This window comes from Primulina eburnea, chromosome 14 (genome assembly GCF_022965805.1).
Source record: "Primulina eburnea isolate SZY01 chromosome 14, ASM2296580v1, whole genome shotgun sequence".
In the NCBI taxonomy this organism is placed as follows: Eukaryota; Viridiplantae; Streptophyta; class Magnoliopsida; order Lamiales; family Gesneriaceae; genus Primulina; species Primulina eburnea.
Genome location: NC_133114.1, coordinates 23,332,918 through 23,356,067, shown reverse-complemented (window position 1 = coordinate 23,356,067; position 23,150 = coordinate 23,332,918). Strand labels below are relative to the sequence as shown.

At 32.3% G+C, this 23,150-nt stretch overlaps 1 protein-coding gene across 1 annotated transcript; it reads left to right on the top strand.

The window, feature by feature from the left end:
- Window positions 1–21,037: 21,037 nt before the first annotated feature.
- LOC140812762 (protein RGF1 INDUCIBLE TRANSCRIPTION FACTOR 1-like) lies at window positions 21,038–22,868 on the top strand. The gene is made up of 4 exons (XM_073171123.1): window positions 21,038–21,324; window positions 21,417–21,614; window positions 21,983–22,198; window positions 22,333–22,868. The coding sequence occupies exons 1-4, from the start codon at window positions 21,322–21,324 to the stop codon at window positions 22,576–22,578; spliced, it is 663 nt and encodes a 220-aa protein (XP_073027224.1). The 5' UTR covers window positions 21,038–21,321; the 3' UTR covers window positions 22,579–22,868.
- Window positions 22,869–23,150: the final 282 nt, after the last annotated feature.

Sequence of the window (23,150 nt, the reverse complement as noted above, 5' to 3'; positions counted from 1 at the left end):
ATAGTTATCGAATTAATATGCAACCCTCGATGAACCAATGGTTGCAGATTCGATCGGGATATATGAGATGAAGAGACCGTACTGTACGTTAATCATAATCGACTGGTTCTTGCAGGCACTATCAGTGATACCTAGGGGATCATGGGGCGATGCTACTAGACGCTCCTACCATGATCCGATGGGTGCAATCAGAAATGAGTTCTGACATTCTTGATCAAGGTGTTGATGAAAAGAATGGGGCTAACTAGGGTAAGCCCGAATAAAGGATTATGTCCTGAATCACAAAGAGTTGTGAACCCACGGCTAGCTGTATCCCTGAACCATTGAGGGTCACACAAGTACTGGATTGTTTGTTCCCGTTGAGAGAATAAATTCAAGAAATTGAATTTATATTATATAGTAAATTCAAGGAGTTGAATTTATGATAATTAAATTTTGAGAGAATAAATTCAAGTAGTTGAATTTATGAAATTTGAATTTATTAAACTCAAATATTGGGTTTATTAAATATTAAAATTTGGAGGTGCTGTAAATTCAAGTAGTTGAATTTATAATTTAAATAATAAATTCAAATGTTGAATTTATAATGTATTTAATTTATTAAGCTCAAAAGTTGAGTTTCAGTTTGTTAAAAAAAAACAATTTCATTGGTTCTGGTATTATCAGTAATGGCTTGTAAAAATTTAGGCTTGATAATCTCTTTGATGAGACTCTTTTAACCTTGCATCATAATATTGGAACTAAACTTGGTTTAGTAAATGAAAGGTCTGCTAACTTGTGGCATAAACGTTTGGGGCATATCTCCAAAGAAATATTACAGAGATTGACAAAGAATGAAATCCTACCAGATTTGGATTTTACCGATCTTGGCATTTGTGTGGATTGTATTAAAGGAAAACAAACAAAAAACACAAAGAAATGAGCCACAAGAAGCACACAACTCCTTGAAATAATACACACCGATATTTATGGGCCTTTTGATATTTCATCTATAGGAAAGGAAAAATATTTCATCATCTTTATTGACGACTTTTCACGTTATGGTTATGTATATCTATTACATGAAAAATCTCAGTCATTAAATGCCTTAGAGGTATTTATAAACGAGGTTGAAATACAATTAGATAGAAAAGTGAAAACTGTTCGATCTGATAAATGTGATGAGTATTATGGAAAATATGATGAATCAGGACAATGTCCAGGTCCGTTTGCTAAATTCCTTGAGAAACATGGCATTTGTGCTCAATACACTATGCCAGGTACACCACAACAAAATGGCGTAGCAGAAAGGCATAACCGTACTTTATTATAAATAGTTAGGAGTATGATGAGTGAATCATCATTACCCATGTCCTTGTGGAAGCATGCGTTAAAAACTGCTGCGTATTTATTGAATAGGGTTCATAGTCCTAAAACTCCTTTTGAGTTATGGACTAGTAGGAAACCTAGTTTAAGGCACCTGCATGTTTGGGGTTGCCCAGCATAAATAAGAATTTATAATCCACATGAAAAGAAAATGGATGCAAGAACAATCAGTGGTTTTTTCATTGGTTATCCAGAAAAATCAAATGGATATAAATTTTATTGTCCTAACCATAGTACAGGAATTTTTGAATCTAGAAACGATAGGTTTATTGAAAATGATGACATTAGTGGGAGTAAAGAGCCACATAAAGTGGACATTGAAGAAGTAAGGGTAGATATTCATTTACCTAAGACTTTTTCTAATGTTGTTGTTCCTACAGTTGTTGAACCCGTAAACAACTTGCAAGGACATGTAAATGATCTAACTCCTATAAATGAAATCATTATCAATGAACCTGCCATGGATGAAACGCATGAAATGGCATTAATAATGTCTGAAAGACAGAAAATGCCTGCTATTTCTGATGATTATATGGTTTATCTTCAAGAACATGAATTAGATATAGGAATCGATGATGATCCAGTTTCTTTTTCACAAGCCATAAAGGGCACTAATTCTAAAAAATGGTTAGATGACATGAAAGAAGGGTTGGAATCAATGGCTCATAATGAAGACTGAGATCTTGTTGAATTACCAGAAGGTCGTAAGAAAGTCGGATGTAAATGGGTTTTTAAGACAAAATACGACTCTAATGAAAATATTGAAAGATACAAGGCCGGACTTGTAGCCAAAGGATTCACTCAGAAAAGTGGTATTGACTACAAAGACATTTTCACCCGTTTCTGAGAAAGATTCATTTAGAATTATAATGGCTTTGGTAGCTCATTATGACTTAGAGCTTCACCAAATAGATGTGAAAACTGCCTTTTTGAATGGGAATTTGGAGGAAGAAGTTTATATGGATCAACCTGAAGGTTTTTCCATAGATGGAAAGGAACACATGGTGTGTAAACTTTAGAAATCAATTCACGGAATTAAACAAACTTCTCACCAATGGTATGTTAAGTTCAATGTTACCATCACTTCTTTTGGATTTAAGAAAAACACTGTTGATCGGTGTATATATCTGAAAATCAGTGGGTGCAAGTTTATTTTTCGTATTCTGTATGTTGATGATATCTTGCTTGCAACGAATGAGATAGATCACAAGAAATGCTAGGGTTGTCTCAAAAAGCACACATTTACAAAGTTCTGGAGAGATTTAAGATGGAAAAATGCTCATCAAGTATAGTTCCAATTCAGAAAAGAGATAAATTTGGTGTTATGCAATGTCCAAAGAATGAATTGGAACGCAAAAAATTGAATGACATTCTTTATGCATCTATTGTTGGGAGCTTGATGTATGCAGAAACTTGTACGAGGCCATACATCAGTTTTGTTGTTGGAATGCTTGGTCATTTTCAGAGTAATCCTGGTTTAGAACACTGGAAAGCAGCAAAGAAAGTATAGAGGTACTTGCAAGGAACAAAAGATCATATGCTACTTATCGAAGATCCGATCATCTAGAAGTGATTGGATATTCAGATTCAGATTTTGCCAGATGTGTTGCTACAAGAAAGTCTACATCTGGCTAGTTGTTTCTTTTAGCTGGAGGAGCAATCTCATGGAAAAGTGTGAAACAGTCTGTAATTGCAACATCCACTATGTAAGCTGAATTTGTGGCATGTTTTGAAGCCACAATTCAAGGGAATTGGCTGCGAAACTTTATCTCAGGACATGGAATAGTCGACAGTATTGCCAAGCCGCTGAAAATTTATTGTGATAATTCTGCAGCAGTCTTTTTTTCAAGAAACGACAAGTATTCTAAAGGTGCAAAGCACGGGGAATCTCAATACTAAATCTAAAGTATATATCTCACAAATCTATATATTTATAATAATTTGGATGAAGAACAAAGTTTTCAAATTGTGATTCGATTGATAACTTTGCAAACTTTAGTCATCTCCTTTGTCTTTTAACAAGTTTTTCAGCTACATCCATCTCACACAACTGCACGTCCGCCGCAACACCATTGTTCACCTGCCACACCGTCGCGGCCATCGTGCACTTTTATTATCAACACACAAATTTCTAGTTCATCTAATGCAATCTTGAAAAAGAACAAAGTTTTAAATCATGGATTTAAGTTGACTTTTGAAAATGCGATTGATCCAAATGATTGTTCGTGGGAATTTACAAAAAGAGCTATCTATTATAATCACGGAATATTTGGAGTCGAGTTTTTAGACACCAAAGATATATTTTAATAAACACCTTATTTTTTAGATTAAAATCATGAGTGACCAAGCATGATTTTTAATGTTAAAATAAAAAATTTAAATTTCTACTGTGCATCGGGTACGATAACATGATACATCAACATTGATGATTGCTTGCATAAGAAAGATTTTCCTCTTGAAGCTCTTCTGGCTGGTTATCATACACGAGCTCAACTTCTTCAAGAATGACTGGATCTTATGGGGCAGTTGGACTTGTCTCTGGAACTACTCCAGCTGTTATTCTCAAATATATCTCATAATCACTATTATAATCAAGATTAGCAGCATCTAATCTATTACTTAAATCGTGCACATCAATACCATCAGCTTGGCATATAGATGATTCATCAAATACAATATGCACAGATTCTTCAACAATCAGAGATTTGTTATTGAATGCTCTATATACTTTACTAACAAATGTATCCAAGAAATATAATATCATAAAATTTAGCATAAGAGGCAATTAAGTGAGTTTTACAATATTATTAATATAGAACTTGCAGCCAAGAAATTTTAAACAAGAAATATCAGGTTTACTATCATTCTAGATCTCATATAGAGTCTTATTACGCTTCTTATTTAGCATAGAATTGTTCTGAGTGTAGCAAGCTGTATTAACAGCTTCGGCCCAAAAACTTTGAGATATCCTAAAATAAGTTGTCATTATTTTAGATGCTTTTTTAAAAGGTGTGGTTTCTTCTCTCAGCAACATCAATTTCCTGAGGTGTCCTAGCAGCAAATAACTCATTCTTGATTCCTTGGTCATTTAGACAGTATTAGAGGCTTTTTTAAATATAAAAAAATCATTGCCCCTATTTTTATCCTATATATCAAAATGAATTTATCATTTTGGACACGTTTTAATATCTTGACCATATGGACACTTGTTTGAACTTTGGATGGTAGAAAAATATCCAAGTAAATCTAGAATAATCATGCACTATCACTAAAACATATCTCATTTTTCTTAAGCTCTTTTATTGGTATAGGACAAAAACGATCATATGCAGTAAATCCAAGAATTTGGTTGAAGATTACACCTCCATTTTGAAAGTAGATCTCACTTGCTTACCAAGATGGCATGCAATACAGATCTTATATTTGTTTAGGCAATCCAGCCACTACTTTCTTACTTAGACTGGCAATACAACTGAAGTTCAAATGATTCAACCGCTTGTTCCACAACCAATTCTTATTATCTTTTTTTATAAATAAATTGTTAATCATTACAAGTAACTTTAGAGGTGTTTTGTACTCTTAGTCCAGTTAACGTAATATCATAATTAGTAGATTTGACAATGCAAGTGTAATAGTGAAACTCAACAGAAAAACCGTTGTCACATAATTTGTTAATGCTAATCAAATTGTACCACAACCTTACCTTTGGAATCATCTCCATATGTGATTCTTTGTCCTTTGCACTCAATTATTTACTATAACATTTAGTTCTTGTGATAACGAAATAAAAATTTGGTACCCAAAACTAATTGGGCCTTTATCGAATTAGTCATTTCAGGGCCCATACTTGAATAAGAGGAATTGTAAGGTCCAAAATGCAATAACGTAATCCAACTGTATGCAAATCTAGTGAAAATGAAAAATGCCTAATTAAATCATTTTAATTGCATTAATTAAATGTGGTGGGCATTTTTACATGTTTAAAATTTAGTTTTCTATTTGAATGTATCAAACTGTGTTTTAAAGGTTATTTGAAACGCTATCGAGGAACGTAGACCAGAGACCATAAAAAAGAAAAAAAATTTATTAAACGATTATTTTTAATTATTTAATATATGGTATATTTTAAATAATATTTTTCGAAAATGGTGCTTTTTGAGATGTTTTTACATGTCGAATCATAATTTTAACCGATAATCGATTTTTGACGAAAACAAGGACTTTTTGGATGCTAAGTTAATATTTTTGAAAACTATCCTAAACGAAATAATTTTCCTACTATCTAATGGGCATAATGAGCCTATTATACCTAGGTTATTGGGCCTAGATTATTACACAATTATTTATATAAAACATAATGCTTCCAAGCTCTTTTATTCAAAAAAAACTCACGTCCAAACACATCAAGACTCCTAGGGTTTGGTTCTTTCAAACATTCGGCCACACACACACCACATATCAACATATTCACATCGATTTTGTGGCACAAAAAAGCAGCAAGTTCCCGTCCTTCGCCGCCAACGTTCCTCACATCTCAAATTGTTTTTCGTGCGTGAAATACGCACAGGCACGCCTTAATCTTATTTCACTCATCGTTCATACCATATTATGTGTATCTAATCATGTTTGCATAAAAAATATGAAACCCTTCTTTTATTTTCGTTTGTAGGCATATACATGATAAAACTTTGGTTTTTATGCTTTTAAATCCATGTTTATGTTGAACAAAGGGGCTGCCATGATAGGTTTATAAAAGGGGATGAATTTCAATAGGTTTAAGGACACATAGATGCATGTTAAAGGTCTGGACAATAAGGATGTACAAACCCAAGATAGGGTTTCCTAGAAGGGCGTGACACCTAGATCGTGTAGGGATGTGTACATGGGTATTAGAGGGCCGAGTCATGGCCTTAGATGCTTGAATTCGCGTGAGCCTCCTAGGGCATGGCTTGATGGGATGGGCAAGCTTGGGGTGCTATTCTAATCCAGCAGCTTGTTAAGGGCTCAAGTATGGTCCTAGGATGGTTGGTTAGGGTTTGGACATGATGGTTAGGGTCTAGGCTTGAAGGAACTCATGGTATGTTAAGCTAGGGTTTCCGAAATATGGGCAGAATTTTCCAACAGGTATTCAGGCTTGTTCGAAGGTCTTAAATGGATTGAATTGGGTTGCATAGTGTGGGGACCCGGACGCTGATCTTTCTTTAATTATCTTTGGGATTTAATTTTCAATTCAGATAAAACAGGGTCTAAAAATTTTTTTCTTTTTAAAATACAAGTGTGGAAGGTAATGACATCTACGTAATATACATATCTGTATAAAACTACGTTTCAGTACAAAAAGATAATAATGTACAATAGTCTTTCAACTAATCTAAGGTTCGACTACTAGAGTTCAAGTAATAAAACCTATCTATATCCAAGTCCGGAATCAGCACGCTAAACTCGTCTTCTCTCATTATCTTCTCGACCCCGATCTTGCCCCACCTGTTGTCATGCACACATACAAAACAAGACAACAGCCGGATACTCCGGTGAGAATAAATCCCAGTATAAAACATGGTAAGCATATATAGAAACAATCTAAATCATAAAACATGCTATCATGAACATATTCAAAAGTAATAGATTTCATACTCTATATAATCAAATTAAAATAAGCATGCAACTCAATTCAGATAAACATGCAGTTTAATCAAATCATAAACACATGCTATCATGACTGAAAGCAATAAAGATGGGTTTCATAATCTATGATACCACATCCATAACCACATGCAGTTCTAGTCAAATCATGTCTAGACTCGACTCAACTATAACTCTAGGGATCCCGGGGTGAATAAGACATCACTGTCTGTCACCTACCCTCCCAATCGGGGTGACGTACGTCTTATTCCTAGACTTCGGTCATATCTGTATCGAATAATCTACAATAGGGCGGTGTCTGCTCCTATGTAACGATACACCGAACGTCTAGAAGTCTGACTGTTTTTGTCAAACTTTCCTATCTCAAATGCAATGTATAACAATCTGTAAACAAAGCATATTCATTTCAAAAGATTTGAATATAACGTCTATAAACAAATCATAATCATATCAGAAGATAAACAATAACCAAGTATGTGATTTTATTGGGAAACTCAAATGAGGTCTGATTTGAGTTATATCTTCCCATATATCACATGAATTATACCTTTGTCGTCCCGGTCTGACGAAGACGATGACCTGTATTCAAATCTGTCCATCTCGAATCTGAAATGACATTATCGAATACAATGTATCAGTGAATAACTCAATATACAATCTGTTCTGATCAATACTCAATTCAGTACACAATCTGATCAATGTCAGAACAAGACACAATCTGAGTCATATCAATAATATCACAATCTAATCGAAATCATATCTGAATCTGATCAATATCAATCTACTGATGTTTCGACGGCATAACAATACAATCTGAATAACCCCGTCAATCTGAACATCACAAATATAATGCTGGAACTCATAATCTGTGTCAATACAATTCATAATCGGAATACTAACACAATTCTGATATAGAATCTCAGTCAATATCTTTCAAAGATCATAACAATTACAGAAACAGTCTATTATTTAATCTGACTTCAATTCTATAATGTCTACGGCAGCAGAAACACCATATTTGAATCATATTCAGTTCTGACAACATCATAAATTCAAAACATGTCTAAACGTAACAAAACTTACGTCCAGTTGTAGCCTGCGTTGATAGGAACACAGTACCGAAGTCGGATTTCAATTCAGACAACCGGATTCTTCGCAAATTGAATTTGAAAATCAAGAACGAAGCCTTTCCCTAAACTTTCTGATTTTGGCTGAGGGAGAATCGAGCTTTACATGTACATATATATGTATACATTCCGTGCATGCAAGGAAGTGGAATCGTGCATGTGCTGCACGTTTCGCGCATATCGCCAGTTATTCAAACTAGCGATTTTCCTTCTCGCGCATATGCGCCAATTACTTCCGCGCATATGCGCCAACCATTCTGTCCCTCCCACGCACATGCGCCATTTACGTCGCGCATATGCGCCGATGCTTCTGGACATGCCGTGCATGTGCGCGCAGTGAAGTCGTGCATGTGCGCGCGGGCTTCTGTCCTCCTCGCGCATGTGCGCCGATACTCATCGCGCATGTGCGCAAGGACGCTTTCCTGGCACATTTATGTCGATTCTTTTCTCGACTCTCCCGGTCTAATCTGTTCCATCTATAATCATCTCGATTAATCAATAAATAATTTCAGATTAATCTCAGATTACCGGAATAAAATCTCGGGCATTACACATAGGTTATGGTTAGGTGCTAATAAGCTATGGTTCAAGTTTAGTAAAGTTTCGTTAAGTTTCGAGTTGATTCGAGTTAAAACCGGGACGTACGTTTAAGTTTTTAAAAGAATAGAGAAATTCGTCAAGGAGCTTAAGTTTACGTCTAAGAAATGTTTATGGGTGTATTTTAAGGTGTTAGGTTAAGTTTGGATGGATTTGGGTCGTCGTTTTAATGTCTAAGGGAAAATTGGGAAAGTTGGGGTTTCAGGGCAAAACGGTCATTTTACACTTGCGAAATATTAGACGCCTTGGCAGTGCCCTTAATGATATAATGAATGTTAAAATGTTTATTTTGAATGTTTAGGGGATTTTGTGATGAAAAACGATAATGCTAAAAGATGTGTTGCACGCTTGGTTTAAAAGAAAAATAATATATAAGCATGAATTTGTATAAGTCGTGAATATAATGAAAGGTTAAAGGAGGTGACTTGATTGTGACTAAAATGGAAAGATATGATAACATGATGATATGTAATGCCAATGATTAGTTGACGGGTGAGAGTGTTGCTAATGTTCCCGTCGCTTGGTACCATGGTTATACATAGATGGATCCATCGACCAAAGCTGAAACAAAAGTCGTCACAATTAATGATATGAATTCATTAAAAGAGAAACATATATATATATATATATATATATATATATATATATATATATATATATATATATATATATGATGAAAGGAAAAATGATATGATAAAAGGAAAATTTTTTAAAGTTTATGCATGTTCATGAAAAGCTATTTTATTATAACTATATTTCACTGTTACTTGTGAATGTATATGTATTACTTGTTATCATAGTTAAGATTTACTGAGTCAATAAACTCACTAGGTGTGGATGATGTAGGTGAGCATGAGTTTGTTGATGATGGAGGACTTGAGGGTTGAACTAGTTGGACTGATGGTGCACATAACTCGAGGACTTCTGCTAGTTTTTCCACACTTATGTGATTTAAGATTTATTTAAAGATTTTGATCGTGTTTATGACTTTTACGCTTTTGAGAGAATTAAAGAGTTTATGCTTTATTTTGAAAAATGTTAGTTTTAGGTTTTGGTTGACGATTCTATGTTTTGCAACGCGTTTCGATTTTTGAGTAAAATATTTGGTGAGTTATTTTAAATGGTGCAAAATTTTATATTTATATACATTGATATATTTCGGCCGAAAGCTTAAAGGAAGAACAATAAATTCTTGTATATTTTAAAGAAAAATGAGTAGTAGATATTTCACTAATTATCCAACTCGTGTGTGTGTCCAAAAGATTATGATGCTGTAAAAAATCATGTGTAGTGGCGTGTTGTGTTATATGTCTCAACATATGTTGTGTAGGCCTTTCATCCTTATTCCTTACCATTAATTCTGTTGGAACTTTTCAAGTTCGCAATCTTGATTTTGATGATAAAAAAAACTTGTTAATTGTGTTACTAATGATCTACCTTAGTTGTGCAGCATCTAGGATCACTCACGAGATGTTTACTTCGCAAAACTGAAGACCCAACTGATCGCACAAAATGAATCAGTCTAACTGGATACGTCATTTGAGCAGTACAGCTGATTGACCAGTTGATAGGTGATTCAGTAGAAAAACCTCAGAAGCCTGGCCAGCCGAAAGAGTGTTCAACTGATGAAGAAATTCTGCTGATCAGTCCAACTGAACGAGTGTGAAATCAGTTCCACTGACGAGACAACTGATTTCACCAGCCCGACTGAAAGATCAGTTAAAACTGACCAGTTCGAAATATCAGTTAGAATCTTTCAGTTATAGATGAAGATAAACTCTTTCAAGTGGATTCCAGCTGTGCGATAAGGTACAAAGACATTATCCAGTCAAAAGACAATAATGGACGTTGCATCAGAGCATTAAAGACAAAACGCTTCAGAAGGACAGTAAAAAAGACGAGACACTAAGTCCAAGAAGTTGATTCAAATGCAACAGATACAATAAATGAGTCTCACTGTATGATCAGCTTCTTCCGTCTATATAAAGAGAAGATCGGTGAAGACTCAAAATAAATGGGGGAAAAAGCACATATACAATACTAGAGAGAAAAGGGCACGCTCAGTTGAATATCAGCTTTCAGAAGTACTTAAGCCCAGAGGGAATTTTTCATTGTTGTATCAGCTCCGTTAAGAAGCCACTTTCCCTCAGTATGTGAGAACATTCTTGTTCAGTTCTCACACACATACTTACTCTCAAAACCACCCAAAACAGCCTTGCACAAAGACGTTAAACTTGTGTATGTAGTCTTTCTCACATAGACATTAAAAAAGTGTTGACTGGAAGTTGCTGTTTTCAGTCGTAGCTAGGAGTTCAGTTTAGGCGGATAGGTCCTAGCTCAGTGGGCTTGTACAAGTAGTTGTATGAATCAAAGTCTTCTAGTGGATCCTATCCCGTGGAGATAGAAGGGGTGACGTAGGAACAGTTGAAGTCTCCGAACATCCATAAACATATCTAGTGTATTTGACTGATTAACTTTCATATTAAACTTGTTTTGATCAGTTAGAGTGTTTGTGTGTCAGTTGTTACCATAACTGGAATACAAGAATGCAAAAACTTATATGTGTTATTTCTGTTAGTCAGTATACACAACTTAAAATATTTTCTAACATTTCAGCTTTCTTTACGAAGGATTACTTCGAGTTTCTTCCGCTTGGTTTAAAATCAAACTCGATTTAATTCATCGGTATTAATATCCTTAGAACACGAGCTATTGAAGCTCATTGAAGATTGTTATGTGTGAAATGCCTTCGAAGGCGCTAGCTCACACGATCCATCAAATTCTATATATCTTGAACAATCTTGCAGTTATAATACTGGCTAGGTTTACCCTTTACAGAATAATGTCCGGGTAGACTAAGATTCCTTTGAGACCAGCTCGAGTTGGTATGTAACCATGACCAGCTTTGCCTTGTGATAAGTGCAAGAATTTAATACGAGAATCCATTTGAATTACGTTAGTCTCGGACATAATTATGCTTGATTTATGTTGTTTTTATGTCGTGCAAGAGATAAACAACTATTTTATGGTTAATGGCAATTAAGGTGTTTTTGTGCGTGAAATGTTGGTGGACAAGAGCCGCAGCCAAGCATCAAGCGCTACAGCGCTAAGGCCTTAAGTAGGGAAAGAAGTGCCTAGGCGCCACAAAATACGTAAAAACCAATTCATTATAATCGGGGATTCCCCATTTTCCTACAGATGAAGATATCATTTGTGATCTGGTGAGTTAATAGTACAATGAATATATGGCCAGAGTAATATATGACTATATGTGCTTTAGGGAAGGGTTCTCTAGTTTTACATCCGATGTCACTATTAATGCTCAAAGATATATCACATCGTTATTGAATTAATTTGCAACTCTCGATATACCAAATGAAGGAACTTACTGTACACTAACCATAACTTAAGGTTCTTGTTGGAAATATCAATGATTTTTAGGGGATCATGAGATGATGCTACTACAGACTCTTACTATGATCCGGTTGTGTAATCAGACTTGAGTTTTGATATTCTTAATCAATGGCTGATGAAAGAATGAGCCTTATTATGGTAATCCTGAATATTAATAAATGTTATTATGAATCACATGAAGTTTTGAATTCACAGCTAGCTGTATCCCTAGGCCGTTGAGGGTCACACAAGTATTGGATTATATGTTCCCGTTGAGATAGTCAAGCTCAAGGAATTACATGAGAGATTTTAGATAATGGAATAAGAGTGTCATGATCCAAATAGGATTTCTGATTTGATTAGTAATCAAAACTTATAAATATTTCATTCAGAGTTATATGGAAAAAAACATAACTTTTATACCAAAATTTGTCCTCCACACATATAATATTCGGCCAGCTTGAATTTTGAAGGGAAAAAATTCGGCCACTTCTTCCACCGTGCGTCGCCCCTCGCCAGATTTTGAAATTTCGACGATCCAATCTCGATGCAAATTTCGTTTAGATATCTTGTATGATCTATACGATGAATTCAGTATCTGATCGTGGATCTTATTTGACGATCAAAGAAGGAGGAAGATCTATTCGTGGGGATTTACAAGAAGAAACTTTGTTAATCTCAGACTGATTTGGTGTCCATCGTAAAATACGCAAATTCAAACAAATCAAACACTCTATGAATATTTTAAATCATACGACGTTCAAAAAAGGTTTTGAATGTCAAAACAAAATTTTTAAACTTTTATTACGTCTTGGATACGAGAAAATGATAATCTAATAAAATCAGTTGCATTCGCTTCCCATTACACTAATCACTGACCCATTATATGCACGATAACAGAATATAAAATTAAGATGTTTAACATTATTTACTATTAAATTGAAATGATACGTGGCATTGTTTTACCAAACTTTTCCTTAGTGGCTTTCGCACACATGGAGATTATTGGTTTCCAGCCTATATACCATTTTCAACTCAAATTGAGCTAAGAAAAGGAGAAATTTAAACTCCAGAATAATAATGAATATAAGATTCTTTTTTGGAATTTTTACAAAACATAAAAGGATTTACGAAAGATATTCCAGAGAAATTAAACAACAGAGGATTTATCGAGGACCCAAAGAATCATAAATTCATAAAAAAATCACCCATAAACGCCTTAAACGCCATTTCTCGGCTAACAGGCTGAAGGGCTACAACATGAATTTAATCTTCCCGGATAAACTCGAACCTTGTGTTAATCATTTCCTGTTTCATCTTCTTACCTTATGTTCTAACCAAAGACTCTTATATTACATTAGATTCTAGAAATTTAAATAAATCTTTTATTATATCAATCTGATTCCAAGTTACAAATAAATATAGATCATGTCATAGTAAGGAAAATAATTTAGCACGAATACTTTAGCCTGTCATTCAGGCTAATCACTGAAATATTTAAATTAAAAACAAAAATAAAAACAAAAAATAAAAACAGTAAACTTACAAGGTTGTAAGCAGAAACTTCAAACTTTTATTAATAACTTCAGAAGGGTTGTGTACAAGAGAGAGTAAAGAGGGGAGCAAACTCGACCGTGTTTTTTTTTTTCAGAAATAGCCTATATATAGATAGAAGAGCCGGACATCAAACCCCGGATTCCATCTCAAAATAAAAATAGTAAATGCTTTATTAAAGCAAAAGTAACATGGTTACAAAATTCAAAAAGTAAATAGTGATATGCCACCCACTTTTTGTCATGATATGCCATGATGATGTGTTATTCCACCAACTCTTAAATAGTGATATTCCACTTTCAACGATTCTAGTCATCTTTGGTATTATCTTTGAGAGATTTCTTCAAACTTTCAAATATATCCTCAATTTGAGATAATTGAGGAATATCCTCATCTGGATCCTGTGCATCATGCATCTTCATTAGATGTATGAATTGATTATCACTGGAGTCTGAAGCCATTGATTGGTCTGATTTTGAATCGGAGCATCCCATATTCTTATAAAGATCTTTTTTCATTTCATCAATGTAGATTTCTACCATCTTCTCTTTAGAATAGATCTCTGAATATTTTTGAGTCAAAATTTTAAATGGACTCATTGCATCTTTTTCTTTTTGTTGTTGATTCAACAAATCTTTCTGATATGAAGAAATTTTTTCTTCCATTTGAAGTAAGGTGTCATGACCATGAAGTTTTCCAGATACTGGATCTTCTCGTAACATTTTATCCCAAAATTTTGTAGAGCTAGTTCTCCATAGACAAGGGATACCTTCATCTGTATAACCAAATTCTGGCTGCCATTTCCAGATCCATGGAATACCAAATTCCATGAAGAATAGACATAAAGTCTTTCCATCAATCCAATGTTCAGAAAAACTTTTTGTAATAATTGGTGCAACATTCAACCAAGTATCGAATGGTTTTATAAAAACCTCTGGCAAAATCTTTGCTGATGGACCAAATATTTTCCACCAAATAAAAAACCAATTTGGAATAGGATAATGGAAAACATTTTCACAAATCTTAAGAAACCATGTATGTTTCCTTTTTTCATTTTCATATAATAAAGTTTTATTAAAACTTTCAATATAATCCCAGAAATTGAATTTAAAACTGGTTTTATGATTTTCTGAGTAAAACTCTTTTTCAACCAATGGAGATATACCCCATTCTTCAATAGATATAATCTTTTTGATAATAAACTTAGAGAAGTTATAACTTCTTTTTTGTTGAGTATTACCGAAAAAGTGAGTAATATCAACACTTTTGTAGATATGAGAAGATTCTCATAATATCCTTTTCGCTTTTAAGCACCATATACATATGATGTATTGGTAAAATATCTTTCCATAATAATCCAAGGAGTTTTTTCCCATTGGATATCTTTTTCTTCTATAAGAAGAATTAATTCTTTATGTTTTGACTCTGTATAAAGAGCTGTATCATTATCATCTTCTTTGATGATATTAGCATATGATGCTGAAGACTGAGAATCAGAATTATTTTTCTGCTTTTGTTTCAAGAATTCTTGAAATTCATTATATAACTCATTCTGCTCAGTATTACTGGCTGATGATGAATTAGATAAATTCTGGGCTATTAGCCTCTGTTTACCATGTTGAGCAATAATATTAGGGGGTTTTCCCCTGCCACCTCGCCCTCTATAAGAGGACTCTCCTCTGCCTCGAGAGTACATATATGTAGATAAAAACATTAAGATAAATATTCTCGAGTTAAGAAATCTGGTAGATGATTATCTTCACTTTTTTTATAAATTATCTCAAAATCAAAAGGAGCTAAATGAGCCTGCCATCTAGCAAACATTTGCTTAGACACATCATGTTTAAAATCTTTATTAAACATAAACTTTGCAGATTTACAATCAGTTTTTATAATAAACTTTTGATTATATAAATCATCTTGAAATTTTAAAATACATCTAACAATAGCTAAGATTTCTTTTGCTACTGTGGAGTAATTTTTCTGAGCATTATTCCACTTCCCAGAATAAAATCTTATAAGATATTCTTGTTTTGTTTGAGGATCTTTTTGTTTTAAAATTCCTCCAAAACCTATATCCGAAGCATCAGTTTCTACAATTTTATCCCATAAAGGATTTGCCAGCATAAGACAAGGAAGATTTTTAACTTTATCTTTAATTATTTGAACAGCTTTAGTATGCTTATCTGTCCAAGGTAAAAGATTTTTCTTTAGTCTATCATATAAGATAGCAGAATCTTTAGTAAGATTTTGAATAACAATATTTTTAAACATTTCTAAATGTTTAAAATGTGTTTCAATGTCATTAGAAAAAACTAAGATATCATCTATATAAACAATTATAAAATTGCTATAGTTATAAAAAATATCATTCATAATTTGTTGAAATTCTGAAGGGGCATTTTTAAGGCCAAATGGCATTACTGTCCATTCATAATGTCCTATAGGAACATTAAAAGCAGTTTTATACCTATCAGATTCTTTTACTTGAATCTGCCAAAATCCTGATTTTAAATCAAATTTTGAGAATATAATTGCATGAACTAATCTATCTAATAAATCTTTTTTATTAGGAATAGGATGCCTAATCCATTTTAAAACCTTATTAAGAGGTTTATAATTTATTACTAATCTAGGAACACCTCTTTCTTGTTCAGAATGTTTATTAACATAGAAAGCAGTACATGACCAAGGAGATTGAGAAGGTTTTATTAAACCTTTATCTAACAAAGAATGAATTTCATTCTTACATAATTCTAAATATTCAGAATTCATTTGACAAGAACGAGCCTTGGTAGGAATATTTCTTTCATCAAAATTCTCTTCATATGGAAGAGAAATAATATGTTTCTTACGATTCCAAAAAGCATTTGGTAAATCATTACATATTTCTAATGAGAATTTATTATAAATAGTTTTTATTTTTTCCTGTAATTTAGGATTCTGTAATTTTTCATCAATTGTAAGAAATTTTATTTCTTCTTTTAAAGAGTTTATTTGAAAGGTTTTTCTTTCAATCTGTTCTGGTAATTCATTTAAGATTCTATGAACAGGTTTAGTTATAAACTGAAAGGAAATAGGATTACCTTGATAAGTTCCTATTATACCTTTATCATCTACATGAGTTAAAGGATAAATTTGATAAATAAAAGGAAGACCAAGTATAAGTTGGCTAGAAATATCCTTAGCTAATAAAAAACTGGTTTGAATACAATTTTTATCTTTGCAAATATAAGCTTTAGGTAATTTATAATTTATTTCTAAAGGTTCTCCTCCTGCATGAGAGAGAGAATGAGTAGTTTTATGAAAATATTTTGTAGGAATTAATCCTTCCTGTATAACATTTAAATCTGCACCACTATCTATCATAGCAATGAAATTCTTTTTATAAGAATTATCAATTAATAGAGTAATATTAGTATATCATTTTTGAGATATTATCATACTCAAAACAGATAAATGTTTCTGATTATTATCAGGAAAAGAAATATCTTGAATATTTTCAAAACTTTCAGAAATTGAATTATTATGATTTTCAATGACTGAAATACGATAATTTAAACTATTATTATTATCATGTAAAAATTTTATTTGTTGTTTAAGATTATCAATCTCTTTAACTAAATCTTGTATAGTAACTGGATTTTGTTGACTATATTTTTTCTGTAAAAGATTTTTAACTTCTTTCATAGAATAAGCTTGTTCTTGTTTAACAAGAATATTATTATCATTATTGCTTGTTGAAGCAGTATTTTCCATTTGATCTATGATAGTGGATTTTAATATTGGATCCTTAATCATCTTAAGGAATTCTAAAATATTATTGTTGGTTAAAACATTAATATTTAAATCTTGAAATTGAGACATAAGTTTATAAAACTCATCATTTTTATTATTATTATCCTCTATAGGATTTATACAAGATTTTCTTTGTATACAATTATTACATTCTTCTAAATCAGAAATATCAGATTCATTATCAACAATTTCTTCTGAATTATAGGATTCTGAAGAATTTTCAGTTTCACTATCAGAATTATTATTAGAATCCATTATTATTTTAAATAATGTTTCTTTTAGATTATCATCTATATCCAAATTATTAATTTTGGTTTTAGCCCAACATTGATTAGCATAATGTCCTGGCTTTTTACATTTTCTACAAATTATTAATTTATTTTTGTATTTATCTTTTTTCCTATCAGCTTTTGCTGATTCCCGAATTTCTTTTCTTTTCTTTTTTCTTTCTTTTTGTCTTTCAGACAAATGTCTTTTCTTATAAATCTTATCATCCTTATCTTTAATTTTCTTCTTACCTTTATTAGGTAAGTCCATACCAAATTGATCACAAAATTTACCTAATTGTTTTTTCTCTAGTAAATTCTGTCTTTTAATTTGATTATTTAATTTTAATTCATTACAGAGAGCTAAACCCTCTTGAATACAAGTATTAATCAAATTACCATAAGTATAATTATCATAAGAGATATTTATATCATCTTTTCTTAATACTTTTCTAACCCTTTCAGCAAATAAGAAAGGTAAACCATCTATGAATTTAGCTTTCCAAAGACTATTATTACAGTCTGGAATCTCATATATTCGAGATAAAAAAGTATCTTTATACCATCTAAAATCAGTAAGTGTTTTACATTTTAGATTACTTAATAAAGTTCTAATTTGTTCACTATTATCAGTGAATTTTCCTGTGAAATGTTCAATCATAGTTAGTATTAATGTATATACTACATTTTCTGATTGAATATTATTTTCCATTTTTATGGAATTAAAGATTTCATCCTTTTGAGAATAATGTAAATAATTATCCCACCAACCTTTAAGTTGGCCAGTGAATCCTGCTGTTATCATTTTAGCAATATTTTTATCAGTAGTACCTGATGATTTACACACAGTACTATACATTAGCATTCTGTGAGCAGTATTATAAATTTGTCTATCACTATAACCATCAATATTCCATTCATAAATGTTTTTCCCATTATAGCTATTAGAATAAATATATTCATTTTTTTCAATGAGAACATCCATGGGAGTAGGTTTATTATAGTAATATTTAGATGTAGTAGGTCTATCAGCCCATTTGATTTTATTAATTTCATTATCAGAATGATTATTAATCTTATCTAATTCTTCAAACTCTTCATTAAGAGTATTTAAATTAAGATTTCTAAATTTTTCTTCTAATAATTTTTCTATATCAGAAACAGAAGATTTAAATTTAAAATCTTTAATATCAGGAGGGGATTGAATGGATGATGTAGCAACAGAAACAATATTATTTTCTGGTTCTTCTATATGAACATCTAGTTTAATTTTATTAATAGCTAAAATAATTTTATCAATGCGATCTTTAAGAGAATTTATTTCTTCTCCTATAATCGTGAGATATAAATTTGTGTAATTCTGTTTTTCTATTATCTGATTAATATGTTTAACAGTAATTTGTAACATATCATTCTCAAATAATTTTGAAAAAGCAGTAAAATTTAAAATTTTATTATTCTTTTCTATAATAAAAGATTGTTGAGGAGGATAAACAGATTTTTGAATCTGTCCTGAAGAAAGTTTATAATTTCTTTCAAGAATAGAAATATAATCTATAATAAATGTTTTAAAAAACCAAGGAACAAAATGTATCAATTTATTCTGGTTTTCACAATATTTATAAAATGTTGAAACAATATATTCAAACTCTTCTTCAGAAAAACTTTTAAAGTACCAATCTCTGAAGGATTCCCATTTGGGTAAATAAAATTCTGCATTGATCTTTGCTCTAGCAGAAGATCCTTTAGTAAAATCAATTTTAGATTTACTATTCATTAAATACTGAAATTCATTTCTGAAACTGTATCAGTTTCTCTAACTTTTTGAAAGTTACTTTTATGAACTATATTGTTTTGATTTATAATTAAATCATCTACTGTATTAGTAGATTCTAATTCTTCTTTAACTTGAGAAGTAGAAACTCTAGAAGTTTGTGGTATATCAACCATATAATCTAGAGGAGAAATAAATGAATGACTAGATCTTGATCTAGCATAAACAGAAGAGGGTAATAATCTTCTTTGTTCATTATTAAACTGTATTTGAACAGTTCCTTCATTAGTTTGTATAACTTGTTCTAAATCTCTATTTATTATAGGATTTCTAGAAACAGCTTGTTCAATTATCCAGTTTTCTGGAAATTCTATTTCTTCCCATTTTATAGATCTACGAGTTGTAATATTAGATCTATTAAAATTAGTTTCTATAAGAATAGTTTCATTTAATTTTTTATCTATTCTTTTACACATTGGATTTAGTGTAAATAATGGTTTATAATAAATACGATAACAGATACATATAACTTCTGTTCCAGGAGTATAATTATAACCATGAGTTTTAACATTTAATGTTAAAGAATCTAATATATTAATATCAGACAAAGATAAAGATAAATTTGGATAAACATCAAAATATACTGGACCATGAGCCAGACTAGATTGAATTATTCCCATAAGGGATTGTTTCCAATTTAAATTTCTTCCATCTCTTAAAGCTGCTATGAAGCTTTCTGGTAAACCTTCTAATGTTAAAGGTCTAAAAGCAATTTGAATTAATCTTATATGAATAAATTTATATAATAAAAGATTTATTTAAATTTCTAGAATCTAATGTAATATAAGAGTCTTTGGTTAGAACATAAGGTAAGAAGATGAAACAGGAAATGATTAACACAAGGTTCGAGTTTATCCGGGAAGATTAAATTCATGTTGTAGCCCTTCAGCCTGTTAGCCGAGAAATGGCGTTTAAGGCGTTTATGGGTGATTTTTTATGAATTTATGATTCTTTGGGTCCTCGATAAATCCTCTGTTGTTTAATTTCTCTGGAATATCTTTCGTAAATCCTTTTATGTTTTGTAAAAATTCCAAACAAGAATCTTATATTCATTATTATTCTGGAGTTTAAATTTCTCCTTTTCTTAGCTCAATTTGAGTTGAAAATGGTATATAGGCTGGAAACCAATAATCTCCATGTGTGCGAAAGCCACTAAGGAAAAGTTTGGTAAAACAATGCCACGTATCATATTCCTTTTTGATTCTAAGCCTCAGATGAAAATAATTATAAATATAACATAGCATGCATATTTTACATGTGTACCCCCTATCATTAAGTTTGTAATAACTTAATATCTTGAGTGATTCTCTCTCACAAGTCTAACTTGCACACAACGTATCTACAGGCTCGGATTTGGAGCTAGGTTCGGTAATGTATTTTTGTAGAATCTGACTCTTGGGAAGGATAAGAACGACTCTTCTTCTACGTCTCTCTCACCGTCTCCACTCCTCCAATAAATAACTTTCCACAGCCCACCTTTCTTTATTTTCTCTCCAAAAAGCCTTTTCTCCTTTGTAGAAAAACACAACTTACACACACACACACACACACCGCACCTTTCTTGAAATAGTGCAAAGGGTACATCAACCACTTCATTTCAAGATCCCTGCGTGGAGCATTAGTATTATTATAATAATACTAATACTTTTACACCTCCTCTTGTTTTATTCGAGAATCATTAAAGCTGGCAATCGAGAATCAAGATACGGGTGTCCGTGAAATCAAGCCCAAGAACAGGAGAATCATGGTGATTTCACTCACTATTGGTGGTGGTGGTGGTTGTTTTGGATTATTTTTTGTAGTGCTGTTTAATGATGTTTCGTTTCCTGATTTTTTCAGGGAGCTGGAGGACCTGATGAAGAGGACAACAGTTGGCCGCCATGGCTGAAACCTTTGTTGAAAGAACAGTTTTTTGTTCAATGCAAATTTCACGTTGACTCGCACAAGAGTGAATGTAATATGTACTGTTTAGATTGTGTGGATGGCCCACTTTGTTCACTCTGTTTGGGCTATCACAAAGACCATCGTGCAATTCAGGTATTATTTTTCGATTTCAGAACCAATTTTCTTGGATCTTTTTTCGACTTTTGTTTGTTTTTTCATCCATTTTTAGCCTTTTGACTTCTGCCATTTTTGTCCATTGGTATTCCCTTGCCCTCTCTGTAAAAATACCCTGTTTCTTGATCTTTTCGTGCACAAATTGTTTCTGTTTTTTCTAGTTTTACCCATTTTTATCTATGTCAATCCTTTCACTCGTCTCTTTGAAGATTTCTTGATTTTTCACTGCATTGACCACCAAAATACCCTCTTGTCTTTGATTCTCTACCCTTTTTGGCAATCTCCTTTTATTAATTTGATCCCATTTCTGGGGTTTTGAATATATTCTTGTTTTCTTGATTACACAGATAAGGAGATCATCGTATCATGATGTAATAAGGGTGTCTGAAATCCAAAAATTCCTCGACATTAGCAGTGTCCAGACATACATAATCAACAGTGCGAAGGTTGTTTTCTTGAATGAGCGGCCGCAGCCCAGGCCTGGTAAAGGTGTCACCAATACCTGCCAAGTTTGTGATCGAAGCCTTCTTGATTCCTTCACATTCTGCTCACTTGGCTGCAAGGTAGAACTCCTCAAACTATGATATTCTTGATTGTTTTGACTTTGTAACTCGATCAACAACTAAAATCTTAGAAGCCCATAAAAATTTTCGAATTGAAAATGAATGCCGGGGTTGTTTTTTTTTTCCTGTATCAGGTTGTTGGCACGTCGAGAGGTTTTGAGAAGAACAAGCACTCGTCGGAGAAGAAAAGAACGGGGGACGACTCCGAGGACTCTTACAACAGCAGCAGCAGCAGCCACGTTCATGGGCGGAATAGCAAGAAGCTCCCTAGTTTTACTCCATCAACGCCGCCGCCAACGGCGGTGAGTTTCAGAGTCGTCAAGAGAAGAAAGGGAATCCCCCATAGAGCCCCGATGGGAGGCTTCCCGTTAGAAGCATAGAAATATCCACTTTGCCCCCTATAGCATGGTGAAACTACATTAATTCCTTATACTTTTGAAAATTACAAAATAAGCCCAAAACCTAATTTTTAACTACCTCTTTTAGTTAAATAAAAAATAAAAAAAAGGAGCTAAAATTAGGTGATGAGGTTTCTTTCATCTTATATTGTGTATATCTAAAAATTAGAATGTGAAATATATAAGGGTATAGAACTACATATTAGAATTTAAGGAAAAAGACAAGTATGAAGTTTGCTTTGGTATAAGATATGTACATTAGTAAACTTATATTTGGTGTGTGAACTTTTCTTTTATTAGATTGGTTATACATTGTATACAAGTTTTCTTCTACGCAAAAACTTTTATGAGACTAGTTTACGAGTCAATTTTGGGAGAATTGAAAAAAATTATTTTTTATATCAAAATTATTATTAGATTGGTTATACATTGTATACAAGTTTTCTTCTACGCAAAAACTTTTATGAGACTAGTTTACGAGTCAATTTTGGGAGAATTGAAAAAAATTATTTTTTATATCAAAATTATTATTTATTATTTTACATATAAGCAGA